This window comes from Lepus europaeus, chromosome 7 (genome assembly GCF_033115175.1).
Source record: "Lepus europaeus isolate LE1 chromosome 7, mLepTim1.pri, whole genome shotgun sequence".
In the NCBI taxonomy this organism is placed as follows: domain Eukaryota; kingdom Metazoa; phylum Chordata; class Mammalia; order Lagomorpha; family Leporidae; genus Lepus; species Lepus europaeus.
Window position 1 is genome coordinate 6,560,357 of NC_084833.1, and position 15,758 is coordinate 6,576,114.

The 15,758-nt window shown below is 63.7% G+C and overlaps 1 protein-coding gene across 1 annotated transcript; it reads right to left on the reverse strand.

The window, feature by feature from the left end:
- Positions 1–158: 158 nt before the first annotated feature.
- On the reverse strand, positions 159–8,616 carry PPP2R5B (protein phosphatase 2 regulatory subunit B'beta). Its single transcript, XM_062195880.1, has 14 exons — positions 8,512–8,616; positions 7,740–8,202; positions 6,854–7,050; positions 6,512–6,613; positions 6,297–6,389; positions 6,043–6,173; positions 4,234–4,293; positions 4,049–4,157; positions 2,793–2,846; positions 2,659–2,709; positions 2,255–2,374; positions 1,475–1,602; positions 1,200–1,301; positions 159–814 (listed from the first exon to the last, which is right to left on the reverse strand). The coding sequence occupies exons 2-14, from the start codon at positions 7,936–7,938 to the stop codon at positions 658–660; spliced, it is 1,503 nt and encodes a 500-aa protein (XP_062051864.1). The 5' UTR covers positions 7,939–8,202; positions 8,512–8,616; the 3' UTR covers positions 159–657.
- Between the last annotated feature and the right edge of the window lie 7,142 nt (positions 8,617–15,758).

Below are 15,758 nucleotides of genomic sequence, written 5' to 3' on the forward strand. Positions count from 1 at the left end.
GGGCCGGAGAAGCTGGGCCCGGGGCGCCGAACCTGGGGGCTCCAGCTCTGCCCTCCTAAGAGTTGGCGGTGCCCCGCGCCGCCTGGCCCTCCCAGCCAGGCTCTGGCCCGCGCCGCCCTCTCCACCCACCCCTAAATAAACCAGGCCGGTCTTGAGCTTCTCTCTTTATTAAGTCTGCCCCCAGCCAGGGGAGGGGGAAGACCAGGACTGCTGCGACCCCTCTTACCCAGGGCACTGTGCCCTCACCCCTCCCCCTGCGGAATAAATAAAAAGGGGACAGGAAGCCGAGGGCGAAGGTGGGGGGAGACGCTCAGGCCCAGGATGGCGTCTGTGCTGAGGGGGAGCGGGCGAGAATAAATAGACCACGGAGCCCACGGCGGGCGTGAGACGGGCAGGCGAGGCGCTGAGGGCCCTGTCCGGCCGGGAGCAGGGCAGGGGCACCTGCCAGCTGGAGCCCGGCGTGGCAGCTTCCCGGTCACTCGCCCCGTCAAGTCCTGCCTCCAGGGCCTGAGAGTTCAGCTGCCAAGGCCGCCCCCTCCTCTCCTGGCTCCCTGCGGCCCAGGCAGGGAGTCCTCAGATCCCACTCTGGGCCCCGAGGCAGAAGGGAGGGAGGGTCTGCCGGCTCTGGGTGTCGCCTCGTCCCTGCCCGAGGGCTCTCTAGCTCTGGCCTCCACTGGCAGCCACCTGGGGTACAAGCCGCTGCAGGGGGGCCTCCCTGGCCCCCTGGGTCCCCTGGGTCCCCTGTAGCCGGCGCAGCCGCAGCTCCTCCAGACCTTGCCACAGCTCCTGACGCTCCCGGGCCTTCTGCTGCTCCCTGGGGAGAGAGGCGAGGCAGCTCCACTGCCCGGGGGCTACCCACGGCCCAGCCTTCCTCACCACCCCCGCTGCCAAGGGGCAGCATGAAGGCATGTTCTCCGTGGCTCGAGGGGACCCCGGCTTGGGGAGAGAGCTGAGGAGACGCTGACCCCCGCTGTGGGAAGGAGTGGGCCCGCCGGACTCTGGGCGGCCCTAGCTGAATCTGAGGAAGCCTGGGGGACCACGGCTAGACTGGCGGAGGGCGAGGAGGGCACTGGGCAGGGACACGGAGAGGTCTGAGCGTGGGACCAGACAGGGCTCGGGTACCCCTCCGCCGCCACTTCCCCGAGGGTCTCGTTCCTTCCTGCTCTCTCCTCCTCCCCACCCCAGCCCCCACCACTCACTGCTGCTTTTCCAGCTTGTAGGAGGCCGTGAGCTCATCAAACAGCTTGCCGTTCATCTCCATGAAGGTCTTGAGCACGTTGTAGATGAGAGACACGATGGTTCTGGCAGGCCAAGGGAAGGGGCTGTGGCCACGAGACCTCCCGCTCTGCCTGTGCCCAGCGCCCAGCCCCACGTGCAGGCCCCTCCCCCTTCCAGCACTTTCTCCGATCCTCCAGCAAGGACCCAGTGGCCCTGCTCCCGGGTCTGTGGGCCGGGTCCCAGGCTGGGCGCTCACTGATTCCAGTGCTCCTTGGAGACTTGGTAGAGGGTCCCAAACACAGCAGGCAGCACAGTGTGGCAGTTGTCCTCAATGAGGCTCAGGATATACTCGTTGTTCCAGAAATACAGAGCCCGCTCTGCAACCTGCGGCAGGCGAGACGGCAGCGAGGGCCTGGCGGCGCCTCCAGGCTGCGCGAGGTCTGGAACCCGCCCCTCGCCCAAACCCCAGGTCCCCCGGCCTCCACACACCACGGGAACCCCCAACCTGTGTCTCCTCTGCAGAACGGGGCTGTGAGGGCCTGCACCTGCACAGGGCTGCTGTCAGGAAGCCAATGAGACCCTACAGCTGTGTGGGCCGGAGGCCCTGATGGCTCCCGCTGAGGGCGGCCTCTGAGGGGGAGTGAGCTCCCGTGCAGGACGCCACGAGCCCCCGTGGCCAGGGGCGGTGTGGGGAAGCCCGGCTGCGAGCCAGCGTGAGGCCAATGAAGCCTCCGGCCACGAAGGGAGGGAACAGGACGCCGGAGACGGCCCCCTCTGTTTACCAAACAGCCTGCGCTGTGCGGGCTCCGGCCTCACACCGCCCCGGGAGGAGGTGGTCCTTGGCCTGTTTTACAGGGGAGGAGGCTTAACCAGACTCGGGGTGCGGAGTGATTCGCCTGACCTAGGTCTCCTGACCCCAAGTCCAGCCTCTCCCCATTACCAGGCCTAGGACTGGAAGAGAAACTGAGGCCGAGAGGGGTCTTAGCTGAGCTGCTCCTCCTCCCCCGGCCCTGGTCCCGCCCGCCCCGGCACTTACCTGGAAGTGGGGGCTGGAGACACAGCGAGCCACCTGCTTGAACAGGGGCTCCTGGATCTTCACAAACTGGGAGGGCTCAATGACGTCCAGGATCTCCTCCACCTCCCCCAGGAACATGACCTGGGCACGGGGTGGAGCTCAAGCCCACGGCCGGCCCGCACACCCCCCATCCCCCCAGGAACATGAGCTGGGCATGGGGTCAGGCCATATGCCCCCATCCCCCCAGGAACATGACCTGGGCACGGGGTGGAGCTCAAGCCCACGGCCGGCCCGCACACCCCCCATCCTCCCAGGAACATGACCTGGTCCACGGGGTCGGCGGCTCAAGTCCACGCCTGGCCTGCACACCCACCCCTGCTCGCCTCCTGGAAGCTGAGCCCTCCCAACCTCCCCCTGCTGCGTACCTCCTTCTGGGTGCAGGTTTTTGGCCAATATTTGAGCAGCCCGCGGATCACCTGTGGGGGTGAGGCAGGGGCTCAGACCTGCAGAGGCGAGGGGCCTGCCCCGCCCCCCCCCCCCCCCCCCCCGCAGGACTCACGTGCTCTGTCAGCGTGGCGTCCTTCTCCAGGAACTGCACGACACAGTAGGCCAGCTGGGGGGGGGGGGAAGGCCTGGGGTGAGCAGGGGGCCGGGCGCCGAGGACCCCGCTCTCATTCCCCAACCATCACCTGCCTGCCTGGGGTGTACCAGGGCGGGATGGGAGGGGGGGCCGCCTGCCTGGGGTGTACCAGGGCGGGATAGGCAGGGGGACCACCTGTCTGGGGTGTACCAGGGCGGGATGGGCGGGGGGACCACCTGTCTGGGGTGTACCAGGGCGGGATGGGCGGGGGGGGGGAACCGCCTGCCTGGGGTGTACCAGGGCGGGATGGGCGGGGGGCCCACCTGTCTGGGGTGTACCAGGCGGGATGGGCGGGGGGACCACCTGCCTGGTGTGTACCAGGGCGGGATAGGCAGGGGGGCCCACCTGTCTGGGGTGTACCAGGGCGGGATGGGCGGGGGGCCCACCTGTCTGGGGTGTACCAGGGGGGATGGGAGGGGGGGCTGCCTGCCTGGGGTGCACCAGGGCGGGATGGGAGGGGGGGGACCGCCTGCCTGGGGTGTACCAGGGCGGGATGGGCGGGGGGACCACCTGTCTGGGGTGTACCAGGGCGGGATGGGAGGGGGGACCACCTGTCTGGGGTGTACCAGGGCGGGATGGGAGGGGGGCCGCCTGCCTGGGGTGTACCAGGGCGGGATGGGCGGGGGGACCACCTGTCTGGGGTGTACCAGGGCGGGATGGGCGGGGGGACCACCTGTCTGGGGTGTACCAGGGCGGGATGGGAGGGGGGCCGCCTGCCTGGGGTGTACCAGGGCGGGATGGGAGGGGGGCCCACCTGTCTGGGGTGCACCAGGGCGGGATGGGAGGGGGGCCCACCTGTCTGGGGTGTACCAGGGTGGAATGGGCGGGGGCCCGCCTGCCTGGGGTGTACCAGGGGGGATGGGAGGGGGGCCCACCTGTCTGGGGTGTACCAGGGTGGGATAGGCAGGGGGGCCCACCTGTCTGGGGTGTACCAGGGCGGGATGGGAGGGGGGCCCACCTGTCTGGGGTGTACCGGGTGGGATGGGCGGGGGGACCACCTGTCTGGGGTGTACCAGGGGGGATGGGCGGGGGGACCACCTGCCTGGGGTGCACCAGGGCGGGATGGGCGGGGGTGCCCGCCTGCCTAGGGTGTACCAGGGGGGATGAGAGGGGGGGCCCACCTCCCTGGGGTGTACCAGGGCGGAATGGGCGGGGGCCCGCCTGCCTGGCCTCACCTGGGCGTGAAAGACGGACAGGGATTTGACGGAGTGCAGGGGAATCAGGACTCGAACCAGGAACTGCTTGTGCTCGGTCTTCAGGGGCAGCGCGAAGCCGTTGATGATGCTGAGGAGGAAGGAGGGGACGGTCGCCACCCGGCCCCCGGCCCCCTCCCCGGCCCGCCGCCCCGCCCCGCAGTCACCTTCCTAAGATCTCCAGCAGCTCTGCCACGCCATTGAAGTGCTCGAACTCATAGATGAACCTGCGGGGACAGCAGGCAGGAGGTCAGGGCGGCTGGGGGCCCGGCCCCTCCCGGCCGCCTCAGCCCAGCACCCCCGCCACGCCTACTCCTTTCTCTGGTGAAGTCCAGCTCAGCCCTGACCCTCCGGCCTGACCCCCACGCTGCCAGCAAGCACCCAGCGCGCCCTCCACTCGCATGCCAGCGACCCTCTGTGCCACGAAGTTAGCACAACGCCGCGGGGCAGGGAGCTGCGCCCACTCTACAGAAGGGCAGGTCGAGGCTCGGTTAAGCGCTGGATCAGGGCCTGAGCTGTGGGGCCGCAGGGTAAGTGGCCACCTGCGGCACCAGCACCCCAGACCAAGCGCCGTCCGCCTCCGATCCAGCTCCCCGCTAACGTGCCCACGAAGGCAGCTGGACGATGGCCCCGACATCCACATGGGAGACCCGGACCAAGATCTGGGTGACTGGCTTCAGCGTGGACCAGCCTGGCTATTGTAGCCATCTGGGGAGTCAACCAGCAGATGAAAGATCTCTCTCTCTCTCTCTCTTATTCTGCCTTTCAAATAAATACATCTTTTAAAAAAAAAAAAAAAAAAGTGGTGGGGCTGGCACTACGGAGCAAGGGGTTGAGCCACTGCCTGTGACATGGCATCTCATAGGAGTGGGGGTTCGAGTCCCAGCTGCTCCACTTCCCATCCAGCTCCCTGCTAATGCGCCTGGGAAAATAGTAGAAGATGGCCCACGTGCTTGGGCCCCTGCACCCCTATGAGAGACCTGGATGGATGGAGCTCCCGCCTCCTGGCTTCAGCGTGGCCCAGCCCTGGCCACGGCAGTCACCTGGGGAGTGAACCAGCAGATGGAAGCTCCATCTATGTGCTTCTCTCTCTCTCCCTCTGTCACCCTGCCTTTCAAATAAGTAAATCTTTAAGGGGCCAGCGCCGTGGTGTAGCAGGTAAAGCCGCCGCCTGCAGTGCCGACATCCCATATGGGTGCTGGTCCAAGTCCTGGCTGCTCCACTTCCGATCCAGCTCTCTGCTATGGCCTGGGAGAGCAGTAGAAGATGGCCCAAGTGCTTGGCCCCTGCACCCGCGTGGGAGACCCAGAAGAAGCTCCTGGCTTTGGATTGGCACAGCTCTGGTTGTTGTGGCCATCAGGGGAGTGAACCAGCGGATGGAAGACCTCTCTATCTCTCTCTCTCTCTGTCTCTCTCCTTCTCTCTCTGTGTAACTCTGACTTTCAAACAAATAAATCTTTTTAAAAAATAAGTAAATCTCTAAAAAAGAAAAAACAAAACAAAACAAAAAACCAAAGCGGTGGTACATATAGGGCACTCCGAGGGCCTGGCGGACAGAGACCAGCGCGCTCAGCCGACGGCTCCCTCGTGAGTGGTGGCCTCGCGGTCGGTAAAGATCCAACGACGAGGGAACTCAGGAGTGCCCAAGGAGCTTCACCAAATGCTGGAACTAAACCGGATGCCGGCCGCCAGCCGCAGGCCCCGCACCGCACAGAGACCCTCCCCCTTACGGCCCAGCGTGACACGGCTCAGGAAACTCGGCCCCCGTGGACCACGTCCTCTCTCGGCCTCCACTATATCATCAGCGAAATGGAAAGAAACCCCATGTTCTTTGCCTTCACCGGCTTCGTTATAAGCAGAATCTGAGCCAGGTTGCCGAGGAAGAACCCTAGGAGCCAGAACGCCAGCAGGGCCCCGGGGCCCGGCAGCTCCCCGCTCCCCTCCCAGGGCGCTGCGGGGCCGGCAGGGGCGCTCACCGGAGGAAGATGTGGTTACACTGCTTGCGGATGTAGGCCCGGAGCCCCAGGAACTTGCCGTAGACCCGGTGCAGGATGGTCTTGAGGTACTCGCGCTCCCGAGGGTCCTCGCTGTCGAACAGCTCCAGCAGCTGCGGGAGCCAGGCTCAAGTTCGGGTGAGGGGCCCACCCCAGGGTGCTTCCGTCCCACCCCACGCCCCTCTGGGAGCCAGCCCAAGCCCTGGGCGCCACCCCGCCTGGGCTCCCCACTTCACCATCAGGACAAACTTTTGATCCACATATCTCTTGGCCACGGAGGGCTGGAAGTCGGGGCTCTCCAGGAAACGCAGGAAGAACTCATACACCAGCTGGCGGAGGGGACAGACAGCGTCCAGGGCCAGCCCTCCCCAGGGGCCGGGGCTCGGCAGCCCCTCGCCCCAGGCCTCAGCGCTCCCGACACGGGACGCCCTGCCTTCCCGGCCCCTCACACCTGCAGATGTGGCCACGAAGGCTCCAGGTTGGGCTCATCCTCTTCAGGGTCGAATTCGGGGTTCTCGCTGGGCGGCAGGGTCCGGAAGATGTTCACTGAGATCTGAGGGGTTGCAGCCAGGGTTCTCGGAGGAAGAACCTCGTCCAGGGTTCTCGTGTCTCCCCTTGGGCAGTCACTGGGCGGGAGCACCCAGCTCGGAGGAGACGCACCCCCGCCCCTCGGCAGGTGCAAGGCCCCGGTGAGATTCAGGCCCTGAGCTGGGGCCAGGAGGCCCAGGGCGAGCGGGCACGAGGTGTTCCCCCCCAGGGCCCCCACCCCGCAGGCCGGGCGCCAGGCGCTCACCATGCGGATGATGTCGGGGTACACGGGCTCTATGAGGACGCCCCGGGTGCTCCCCACACACTCCACCAGCTCATTGAGCGCCGCCCGCTTCACCTCCTTCCCCTTCAGGTCGGCCACGCAGTCCAAGAAGTCGAACATCACCCCGCACTGGGCCAGCTTCCGGCTCAGCAGCTCGTGCAGCTCGGAGGCGGGCACATCTGGGCAGGGGAGGAGGCAGGGGCTGAGCTGGGCACGGCCGCCCCCAGGCCCCACGCTCGGGCGCCATCCCCCACTCCCCTCCCTGCTCGGGGGTTACAGGGTCCCCTTCCTTTCTCCTCTGCAGAGGACTCCAAGCTCCCGAAGACAAGGATCGCCTCTTACCTACTGGTAGCCATGGCAATGAGAGCTAATGTTTCAGTCCGGGCAGTCCAGGCTCAGGGACTCAGTGGCCTGACTCACTGCACTAGCACAGCCTTGGACCAGGTGCCCCAAGCAGCCACAGCCGCCTCTCCTAAGTGGTACCCTGTTCTGCTAGCCAGAGGGGACGGGCGATCTCTGGGGAGCTCCCTGGCCCAGCTGGCCCGGCCCTGCGGCCCAGCAGTGCGGGCAGGAGCTACACGGGCTCCCCCGGGATCCAGGCCAAGTGGCTGCTCCAGGACCCCAGCAGCTGGCCGGGCTGATAGTGGCCTCCGGGGGCCCAAGCCGCGGGCCCCACCCTTGGCCCTGCTCTGCCCCCAGGGTGGTGCCACCTCTAGACGCCCCACCCCCGGGAATGACAGGCCGGTCGGGCCATGCGTCAGCACGCACGCAGCCGGGCTGAGGGTCTGTCCCGCCGCTGGAGCCGCTGGCCCACAGACCCAGGCCGGCCACTTCCCGCGCCCCCACCCCAGGGCCTGCGGCCGCTCACCTTTGAGCAGGGGCAGCGGCGTCAGCTCTTGCTGGTTGCTCTGATAGCGGAACTGAGAGGAGCTGTGCGAGCGCCGAGGCCGCGCTCTGCGGAGGGAGCGGCGCGAGAAGCCGTCCACCTTGTCGGCCGGGGGCACGGGCGACAGCCCCGGGGAGGAGGGGCTGGTGGGGGTGCTGGCGGGGGGCAGCTTCGTCTCCATGGCGCCGGGCACAAGTCAAGCTCTCAGGGCCCCCAGGCTCCCCTCTGGGCCTGGAGGACACCGTGTGACGCCGACCGCACTAACTCGGGTCCATCCTGCTGGGGCGTGGGGGGGGGGGCACAACCCAGTCCCGGGCCCCCCCCCTCCAGGGCCCCCAGCAACTGCCCGGTCCTGGGGGGCCAGGCAGGGTGGGAAGGAGGGCAGCTCAGGCCTCAGCGCCTTCCTGGGGGTCCAGCAGAGTCCAGCGGGGTTCGTCGCCTGCCTCTTGAGAAAACCAAGTGGGGGGGGGAGAGGTCAGGCGAAGGGAGCAGCCGGACCGGAAAATCGGGGCGCCCGTTCCTTCCCGTCGCGGACCGGCCGCCCAGCTCCTAGCAAACCCTGCCGAGAAAGGGCCTGTTCCCTCTCGGAGCGGGGACCGGCCTGCTCCACGAAGGCCAGCCTCCAGCCGCCGTGGACATCCCGGGACCGGGGGGGGAGGGGGCTGTCCCCCTGCCAGCCCCGCCTGGGACTGAGCACCCCCCGCGCCTCAGCGCCTCCTTCCTGGGCCCCCAAACCTCACGCGCGGGCACTCACTTTCCAGACACCCCGAGCCCCAGGGCGGGGGGAGCGGAGCCGGGGGTCAGGGCTCCCTCGCAGCGGTCCCGCTCGCGGCGCTGGGGCTGGGCGGCGGCGCTCCTGGGTTCTCGCCCCGGCTCAGGGCGGGCTGGGGCATGCCCCCCGCTCTGCCCCGCGCCGGGGCCGCGCGCGCCGCAGCTCGGGCTGCCCAAGTCCGGGGCTCCGGGCGAGCGCGGTGCGCACCGGCACCCGCCGCCCCGCCGCTCGGGATGACATCAAGCCGCCTCCCCCCGCCGGCCGCGCCGCCCGCCCCGCCCCGCCCCGCGGCTGGGCGGGGGCGCTGCGCCGGGGCCCGGGGGCCGCTGGGAAGTGTAGTTCCCGCGCTGCGCACAGGGCGCCAGGCCGGGGGGGCGGCGGAAGGGACGCCCGGGCTCGGGAAAGGAGGCTGCGAGGGCCACGAGGGGGACCCCGCAGTCGGCACCGGGAGGCCGAGTGACGCCAGCACCCAGAGGCCCGGCGGGCCCCCCGAGCCCCTGGCTGTGCCCGCGGGCACCCCGGCCTCACGCAGGACGTGAGGCACCCTTCAGACGCCCGCGTGGGAACCGGCGCTAAACTAGTTAATCGGCTGCGGCGCCCCGGGGCCTGCTGGGAGGCCCAGGGGCTGCTGGGAAATGTAGTCCCTGCTCAGCTCCGCAGTCCCCCTCCTGGCCCTTACGGCTGCGGTGACATCATGGTCTGGGCTTTAAAGGGCCAGCGCCTGAGTGGCCATCGTGAGAGCAGAGGGTGCTGGCCCCGAGCTGCCGCCCCACCCCAGCCCCTCTGGGCCCTGAAGTGTGCGTGTTGGGGGATGGGGCGTGCACAGCCCTCCTGCTGCGGTGCAGGTGGGATCCCAGGAGTTTGGCCCAAACTTCCCACCCTGCAGCCCTCGGCCCCCTGCCCAGGAACCCTGGACCCCAACGCCCTTGCTTCCCCTGAACTGCGGCGACAGCTGTTCCGCCTGGGTGAACAGCCCGATGCTGGGCAGTGGGAGAGTGGACTGAGAGTGGACAATGCGCGCAGGGGTGGGGCTGGGCTCCTGCGGAACTGGGCCGACAGAGCCTGCGGGAGCAGAGAGCAGAGGCCAGGACCCAGAACTAATCACGCGTCCTGAGCAGCGCCCACCTTGGCCAGAACGCTGTCAGCCGGGACCGTCATCTCCCTCCGTGCCCAACTCCATCTTCGGGAGATGGAGCTTCTCGCAGGCCCCTGAACAAGAAGCTGGGGGCTGGGGCGGGAGTGGGGGGCTGGGCGGGGAGGGGGGGCCTTCTACAGTCAGACGAGGACTCCCAGGCCCAGGGGGCACAAGTGCCTTGCCCAGGGTCACACACCCTGCCCGCAAAAGCTGGGATCAGGGCCAGGGGCCAGGCACCTGTCTCTTCAGGTTCCCTCAAGGCCAGACAGACCACGGAGGGCTGGCGCTTTGTGCAGAGGACCGGGGCCTAAGCTTGGGGCAAAGCCACAAGCCCTCTCAAGACGCGGCGTTGAAGTGGCCTGGGAGAGGCAGGGTGGAGATTCTTTTTAGACACTTCTATGGGTGTTTGAAAGGACACACATGACATTCACCCATTGGAGTTGTTTCATGGGCACAGCATTGCCGTTCTGGAAAGATTGCCAGACATTTGACCCTCAGCAATGCGATGCACTTAACACTACAGAATCGGTCACCTGAAAACGGGTAAGAGGGGCCGGCGCTGTGGTGTGGTGGGTAAAGCCGCCGCCTGCAGTGCCGGCATCCCACATGGACTCCGGTTCGAGTCCTGGCTGCTCCACTTCCGATCCAGCTCTCTGCTATGGCCTGGGAGAGCAATAGAAGATGGCCCAAGTGCTTGGGCCCCTGCACCTGCGTGGGAGACCCAGAAGAAGCTCCTGGCTCCTGGCTTCAGATCAGCGCAGCTCCAGCCGTTGCAGCCAATTGGGGAGTGAACCATCGGATGGAAGACCTCTCTCTCTCTCTCTCTCTCTCTGCCTCTCTCTCCCTCTGCCTCTCCCTCTCCTTCTCTCTCTGTGCAACTCTGACTTTCAAATAAATAAGTAGGTTTTTTTTTTAAAAGCGGGTGAGGTGGAGTGTGCCTCTGGTGCAGCAGCCATGACACCCTCGCCCCTGTCAGAGTCCGGGTTCGAGGCCCAGCTGCAGTGCGATTCCAGCTTCCTGCTAGTGCACACCCCGGGAAGCAGCAGGTGGTGGCCCGAGGAGCGGGGTCCCGGCGCCCATGGGGGAGACCTGGACTGGATTCTTGGCTCCTGGACGTTTGGAGAGTGAAGCAATAAAAAAAGGAATTCTCTCAAATAAAATGAATGCAGTTTTTGTTAACAGTTAAGGTGGTGAAATGTATGCTGTGCGTATGTTCCCACAGTGTAAACAAAGTGTGTTACCCTGTGACGTGTGCAATGATGGACATCCATTGAAAATGAAATCTTTTAGGGGCTGGCGCTGTGCAAAGCCCTGGCCTGCAGTGCCGGCATCGCATATGGGCACCGGTTCAAGACCCGGCTGTTCCATTTCTGATCCAGCTCCCTGCTAATGTGCCTGGGAAAGCAATGGAAGATGGCCCAGGTCCTTGGGCCCCTGCACCCACATGGGAGACCTGGAAGAAGCTCCTGGCTCCTGGCTTTGGATCGGCACAGCTCTGGCCATTGTGGCCAATTGGGGAGTGAACCAGCAGATGGAAGACCTCTCTCTCTCTCTCTCTCTCTCTCCTTCTTTCTGTAACTCTTTCAAATAAATAAAATAAATTCTTAAAAAAAAGAAAATGAAAATTTTTAAAGGTTTATTTACTTATTTGAAAGGCAGAGTTACAGAGAGAGGGAGAGGGAGAGGGAGAGGGAGGGAGAGAGAGAGAGAGGTTTTCCATCCGCTGGTTCACTCCCCAGTTGGCCACCACGGCTGGGACTGGGCCAGTCCGAAGCCAGGAGCCAGGAGCTTCTTCCTGGTCTCCCACATGAGTGCAGGGGCCCAAGCACTTGGGCCATCTTCTGCTGCTTCCCCAGGAGCATTAGCAGGGAGCTGGACCTGAAGTGGAGCAGCCGGGACCTGAACGGGCACCCATATGTGATGCTGGCATCACAGGTGGCAGCTTAACCCACTCTGCCACAATGCCGGCCTCCAAAATGAAGTTTTTACAAATCATCCAGTTTAGTTGTTCAGTTTAACAGCTTTTGGTCCTGCCGTAAGCGAAGTTTCTTTTTATCGCACTGGGCTCCTGGTTGCCCCAGAGCTGACCCCGTGGAGCTCCGTCAGCCTGGCCCCCCTGTGCCTTGTCATGCTCCCTGGGACCTCCCCCTCCAGCTCCATCCGGCCCTGCTGGCCTCTCCTCCTCCCGCACCCTCCAGGTCTCCCCCAAGGACCAAATCCAAAGCCGCAACTGGGGCAGACGTTTGGCCTGGCAGGTAAGCCCCTGGGACACCCACGTCTAAGCCCCTGGGACACCCAGGTCGCGGAACAGAGTGCCGGGCTGCAAGTCTAGGCCCTGCGCGGACGCTCACCCGGGAGGCTCAGCCCTGCGCGGACGCTCACCTGGGAGGCGGCAGGTGATGGCTCAGGTATCTGGGTCCCTGCCACCCACACGGGAGACCTGGGCTGGGTTCTGAGCTCCTGGCTTGAGTCCGCCCACCCCAGCCACCGCTGTTGCAGCACGTAGGAGATGACTGTCCTGCTGCCTTCCCAAAAAAAAAGGGGGCCCGGCGCCGTGGCTCACTTGGTTAATCCGCCTGCAGTGCTGGCATCCCATATGGGCGCCGGGTTCTAGTCCCAGTTGCTTCCATATGGGACGCCGGCTTCGCAGGGGGTGGCTTTACCCACTACACCACACGTTGGCCTCAGATTTGTGAGTACTTCCAGGCCAGCTCTCTGCTGTGGCCCGGGAAGGCAGTGGAGGATGGCCCAAGTGGTTGGGCCCTGCACCCCATGGGAGACCAGGAGAAGCACCTGGCTCCTGGCTTCAGATCGGCGTAGCGTCAGCCTTGGCGGCCATTTGGGGGGTGAACCAACAGAACGAAGACCTTTCTCTCTGTCTCTCTCTCTCTCTCTAATTCTATCTGTCAAATAAAAAAAAGAAAAGAAAAAAGAAAGGCCAGCCAGGGCCAGTGCTGCAGTGCAACAGGTTAAGCTGCCGCCTGCAGCGCTAGCATTCCCTGTGGACGCTGGTTCGAGTCCCGGCTGCTCCACTTCTGACCCAGCTTCCTGCTAATGTACCTGGGAGGGCAGCAGAAATGGCCCAAGTACTTGAGCCCTTGTCACCCATGTGGGAGACCCAGATGGAGCTCCAGACTCCAGACTTGGAGCCATCTGGAGAGTGAACCAGCAGACGAAAGATCTCTCTCTCTCTCTCTCTCTCAGTTTCAAATAAATAAATAAATCTTTGGGGTCAGCATTGTGGTATAGCAGGTTGAACCTTCTCCCAGGACATCGGCATCCCAAATGGGCATTGGTTCGAGTCCCGGCTGTTCCACTTCCTCTCCAGCCCCCTGGTAATGTACTTGGTCCCCTTCATCCGCGTGGGAGACTTGGATGAAGCTCCTAGATCCCGGCTGCGGTCTGGCCCAATCCTGAGCGTTGCAGCCATTTTGGGAGTGAACCAGCGGATAGAAGATTCTCCTCTCTCTCTCTCTCTCTCCCTCTTTCTCTGTAATTCTGCCTTTTAAGTAAATAAATAAATCTTAAAAAAAAAAAAGCCAGCCCACAAATTTGTGAAAAAATGCCTAATATCACTAACCACCAGAGAAATGCAACTCAAGACCACAATATTGGGGGCCGGCACTGTGGCGCAGCGGGTTAATGCCCTGACCTGAAGCGCTGGCATCCCATAGGGGTGCCAGTTCGAGACCCGCTGCTACACTTCCTGTCCAGCTCTCTGCTATGGCCCAGGAAAGCAGTGGAAGAGAACCAAGTCCTTGGGCCCCTGCACCCACGTGGGAGACCCAGAAGAAGCTCCTGACTCCTGGCTTCAGATCGGCACAGCTCCGGCTGTTGCGGCCATTTGGGGAGTGAACCAGTGGATGGAAGACCTCCCTCTCTCTCTCTCTCTGCCCCTCCTCACTCTCTGTAACTCTGACTTTCAAATAAAATAAATAAATCTTTAAAAAAGACCACAATATCACCTGGCCTCTGTTGGAATGGCTACAACCAAAAACAAAAAAACAAGTGTTGGTAATGGAGAAAGGGAAACTCATTTTAAAAATTTATTTATTGACTTTTTAAGATTTATTTATTTATTTGAAAGTCAGAGATAGTTAGAGAGAGAGGTCTTCCATCCACTGGTTCACTCCCCAGAAGGCCACAACGGCCAGGTCTGGGCCGGGCTGGGCCTGGGAGCCAGGAGCCAGGGGCATCTCCAGGTCTCCCAAGTGGATGGCAGGGGCCCAAGCACTGGAGCCATCTTTGCTGCTTTCCCAGGAGCATTAGAAGGAAGTGAGATTGGAAGTGGAGCAGCCAGGTCACGAACGGGTGCCCATCTGGGATGTTGGCCTCACGGGTGGGGGCTTTACCCGCTACGTCACAGTGCTGGTCCCAATTCATTTGATTCTCAAAATTTACTTATTTGAAACAGGAGAGAGAGCGAGAGCGAGCGGGAAAATGTCAATCTTCCATCTGCCGGCTCAGGCCCCAAATGGCCACACCTTCCAGGTGTGTAAATCTAAAACTAGACTCCAAACACCTGTGTTCTCCCTGGTCCGTGGTAACTGAGCACCTACCAGGTCATCTATAGAAGCCAAAGTGACCCTTCGAGACGCCGTGACCTCCAACAGCCCTTGTCTCCACTGTTGACGGTTGGTTGTTGTTTTTTTTTTTTTTTCATACAATTTGTTGAACTCTGTACTTAGCATAGAATGAATCTTATGTGTACAAAGTTAATTGAAAATAGATCTTAGGAAAAAGTAAGAATGGGAGAAGGAGAGGCAGGAGTTAGAAGGGTGGGAAGAATCACCAGGTTCCTAAGGTTGTCTTTGTGGAACGCACCGAGTTCGTATACCTTAAATAAAAGGCTTCTGGGGCCGGCGCCGTGGCTTAACAGGCTAATCCTCCACCTGCAGCGCCGGCACACCGGGTTCTAGTCCCGGTCGGGGCGCCGGACTCTATCCCGGTTGCCCCTCTTCCAGGCCAGCTCTCTGCTATGGCCCGGGAAGGCAGTGGAGGATGGCCCAGGTCCTTGGGCCCTGCACCCGCATGGGAGACCAGGAGAGGCACCTGGCTCCTGGCTTCGGATCAGCGCGGCGCGCCGGCCACGGTGGCCATTGGAGGGTGAACCAACGGCAAAAAGGAAGACCTTCCTCTCTGTCTCTTTCTCACAATCCACTCTGCCTGTCAAAAAATAAATAAAATAAAATAAAAGGCTTCTGGGGGCCCAAAATCAAATTCGTCTGAAATAAAATGTCCCAAAACCAGAAAGCCACGGGCTCCAGGCCGCCTCCCACGACCCTCCCACAGCTGTCCTGATCCCACCAAGGAACTTCCAGAGAGCGCCCCCCGGGGGGAGGGGAGACCCCCCCAGGGCCCCTAACATCTACACCACACCGCTGCCCGGCGGGTTTCCATCTAGTCTCAGGTGGGGAGCCCCTCGCTCGGGAGCCACCCTCTAGGCAAAGCGGGGTCCCTCCTTCTCTCTACCTGGGGTCTCTCCCAGACCCCCTGAGCTGGGCAGGATCCGTGGTGGTCCCAGCCAGTGCACTGGTCAGGACTGTGGGCCTACGGCATGGCCTGGGACTTCCTCCCGGAAATGACCCCCGGGACCCCCTACACCACCTTCTCTCCCAAGAGAATGCCGGCCTGACCTGTCGAACCCTCTGCCGTGATGTACACACTGCACTTGGGACCGGCCCAGGAATGGACTCCTCAGGGGCAGGTGTGGCCGCCAGTCCGGGCACAGTGGGGCGGACGGGAGTGCAGGCTGGCCCCGGAGACCACCCCCGGGGGCTCTCAGAGGCGTCGATGGCCCGGACTCTGGGTCCCCAGCCTTTGCATGCGCTGCACCCCGTTCCCAGGGCCGGGGAACAAACGGCCGCCCCCTCCAAAAGCCAGACCCGTGTCCCCAGGCACCCAGCTACACGGCCTCAGCTCCCTGCCCTGCAAAACGGGGATTTCACAGCGCCTCCCGGGCGGCAAATACAGCATGAGACGCAGCAAGCCGGGGCCTCGGACAACACGGGGCTCATCAGTGATGTCTATTCTGTATCGCTGTTAATTTAGCAGACAACCGGAGGGAGCGGCACGGCGGCCCTGGCCAGCCACG

Bases quoted from the DNA above. Each gene is read 5' to 3' on its own strand.
- PPP2R5B (XM_062195880.1), bottom strand. From the start codon at position 7,938: ATGGAGACGAAGCTGCCCCCCGCCAGCACCCCCACCAGCCCCTCCTCC. The intron at 6,614-6,853 runs GTGAGCGCCTGG...GCAACCCCTCAG, and splicing joins ACCCCGACATCATCCGCATG to ATCTCAGTGAACATCTTCCG. The intron at 4,294-6,042 runs GTGAGCGCCCCT...CTGTCCCCGCAG, and splicing joins TGTAACCACATCTTCCTCCG to GTTCATCTATGAGTTCGAGC.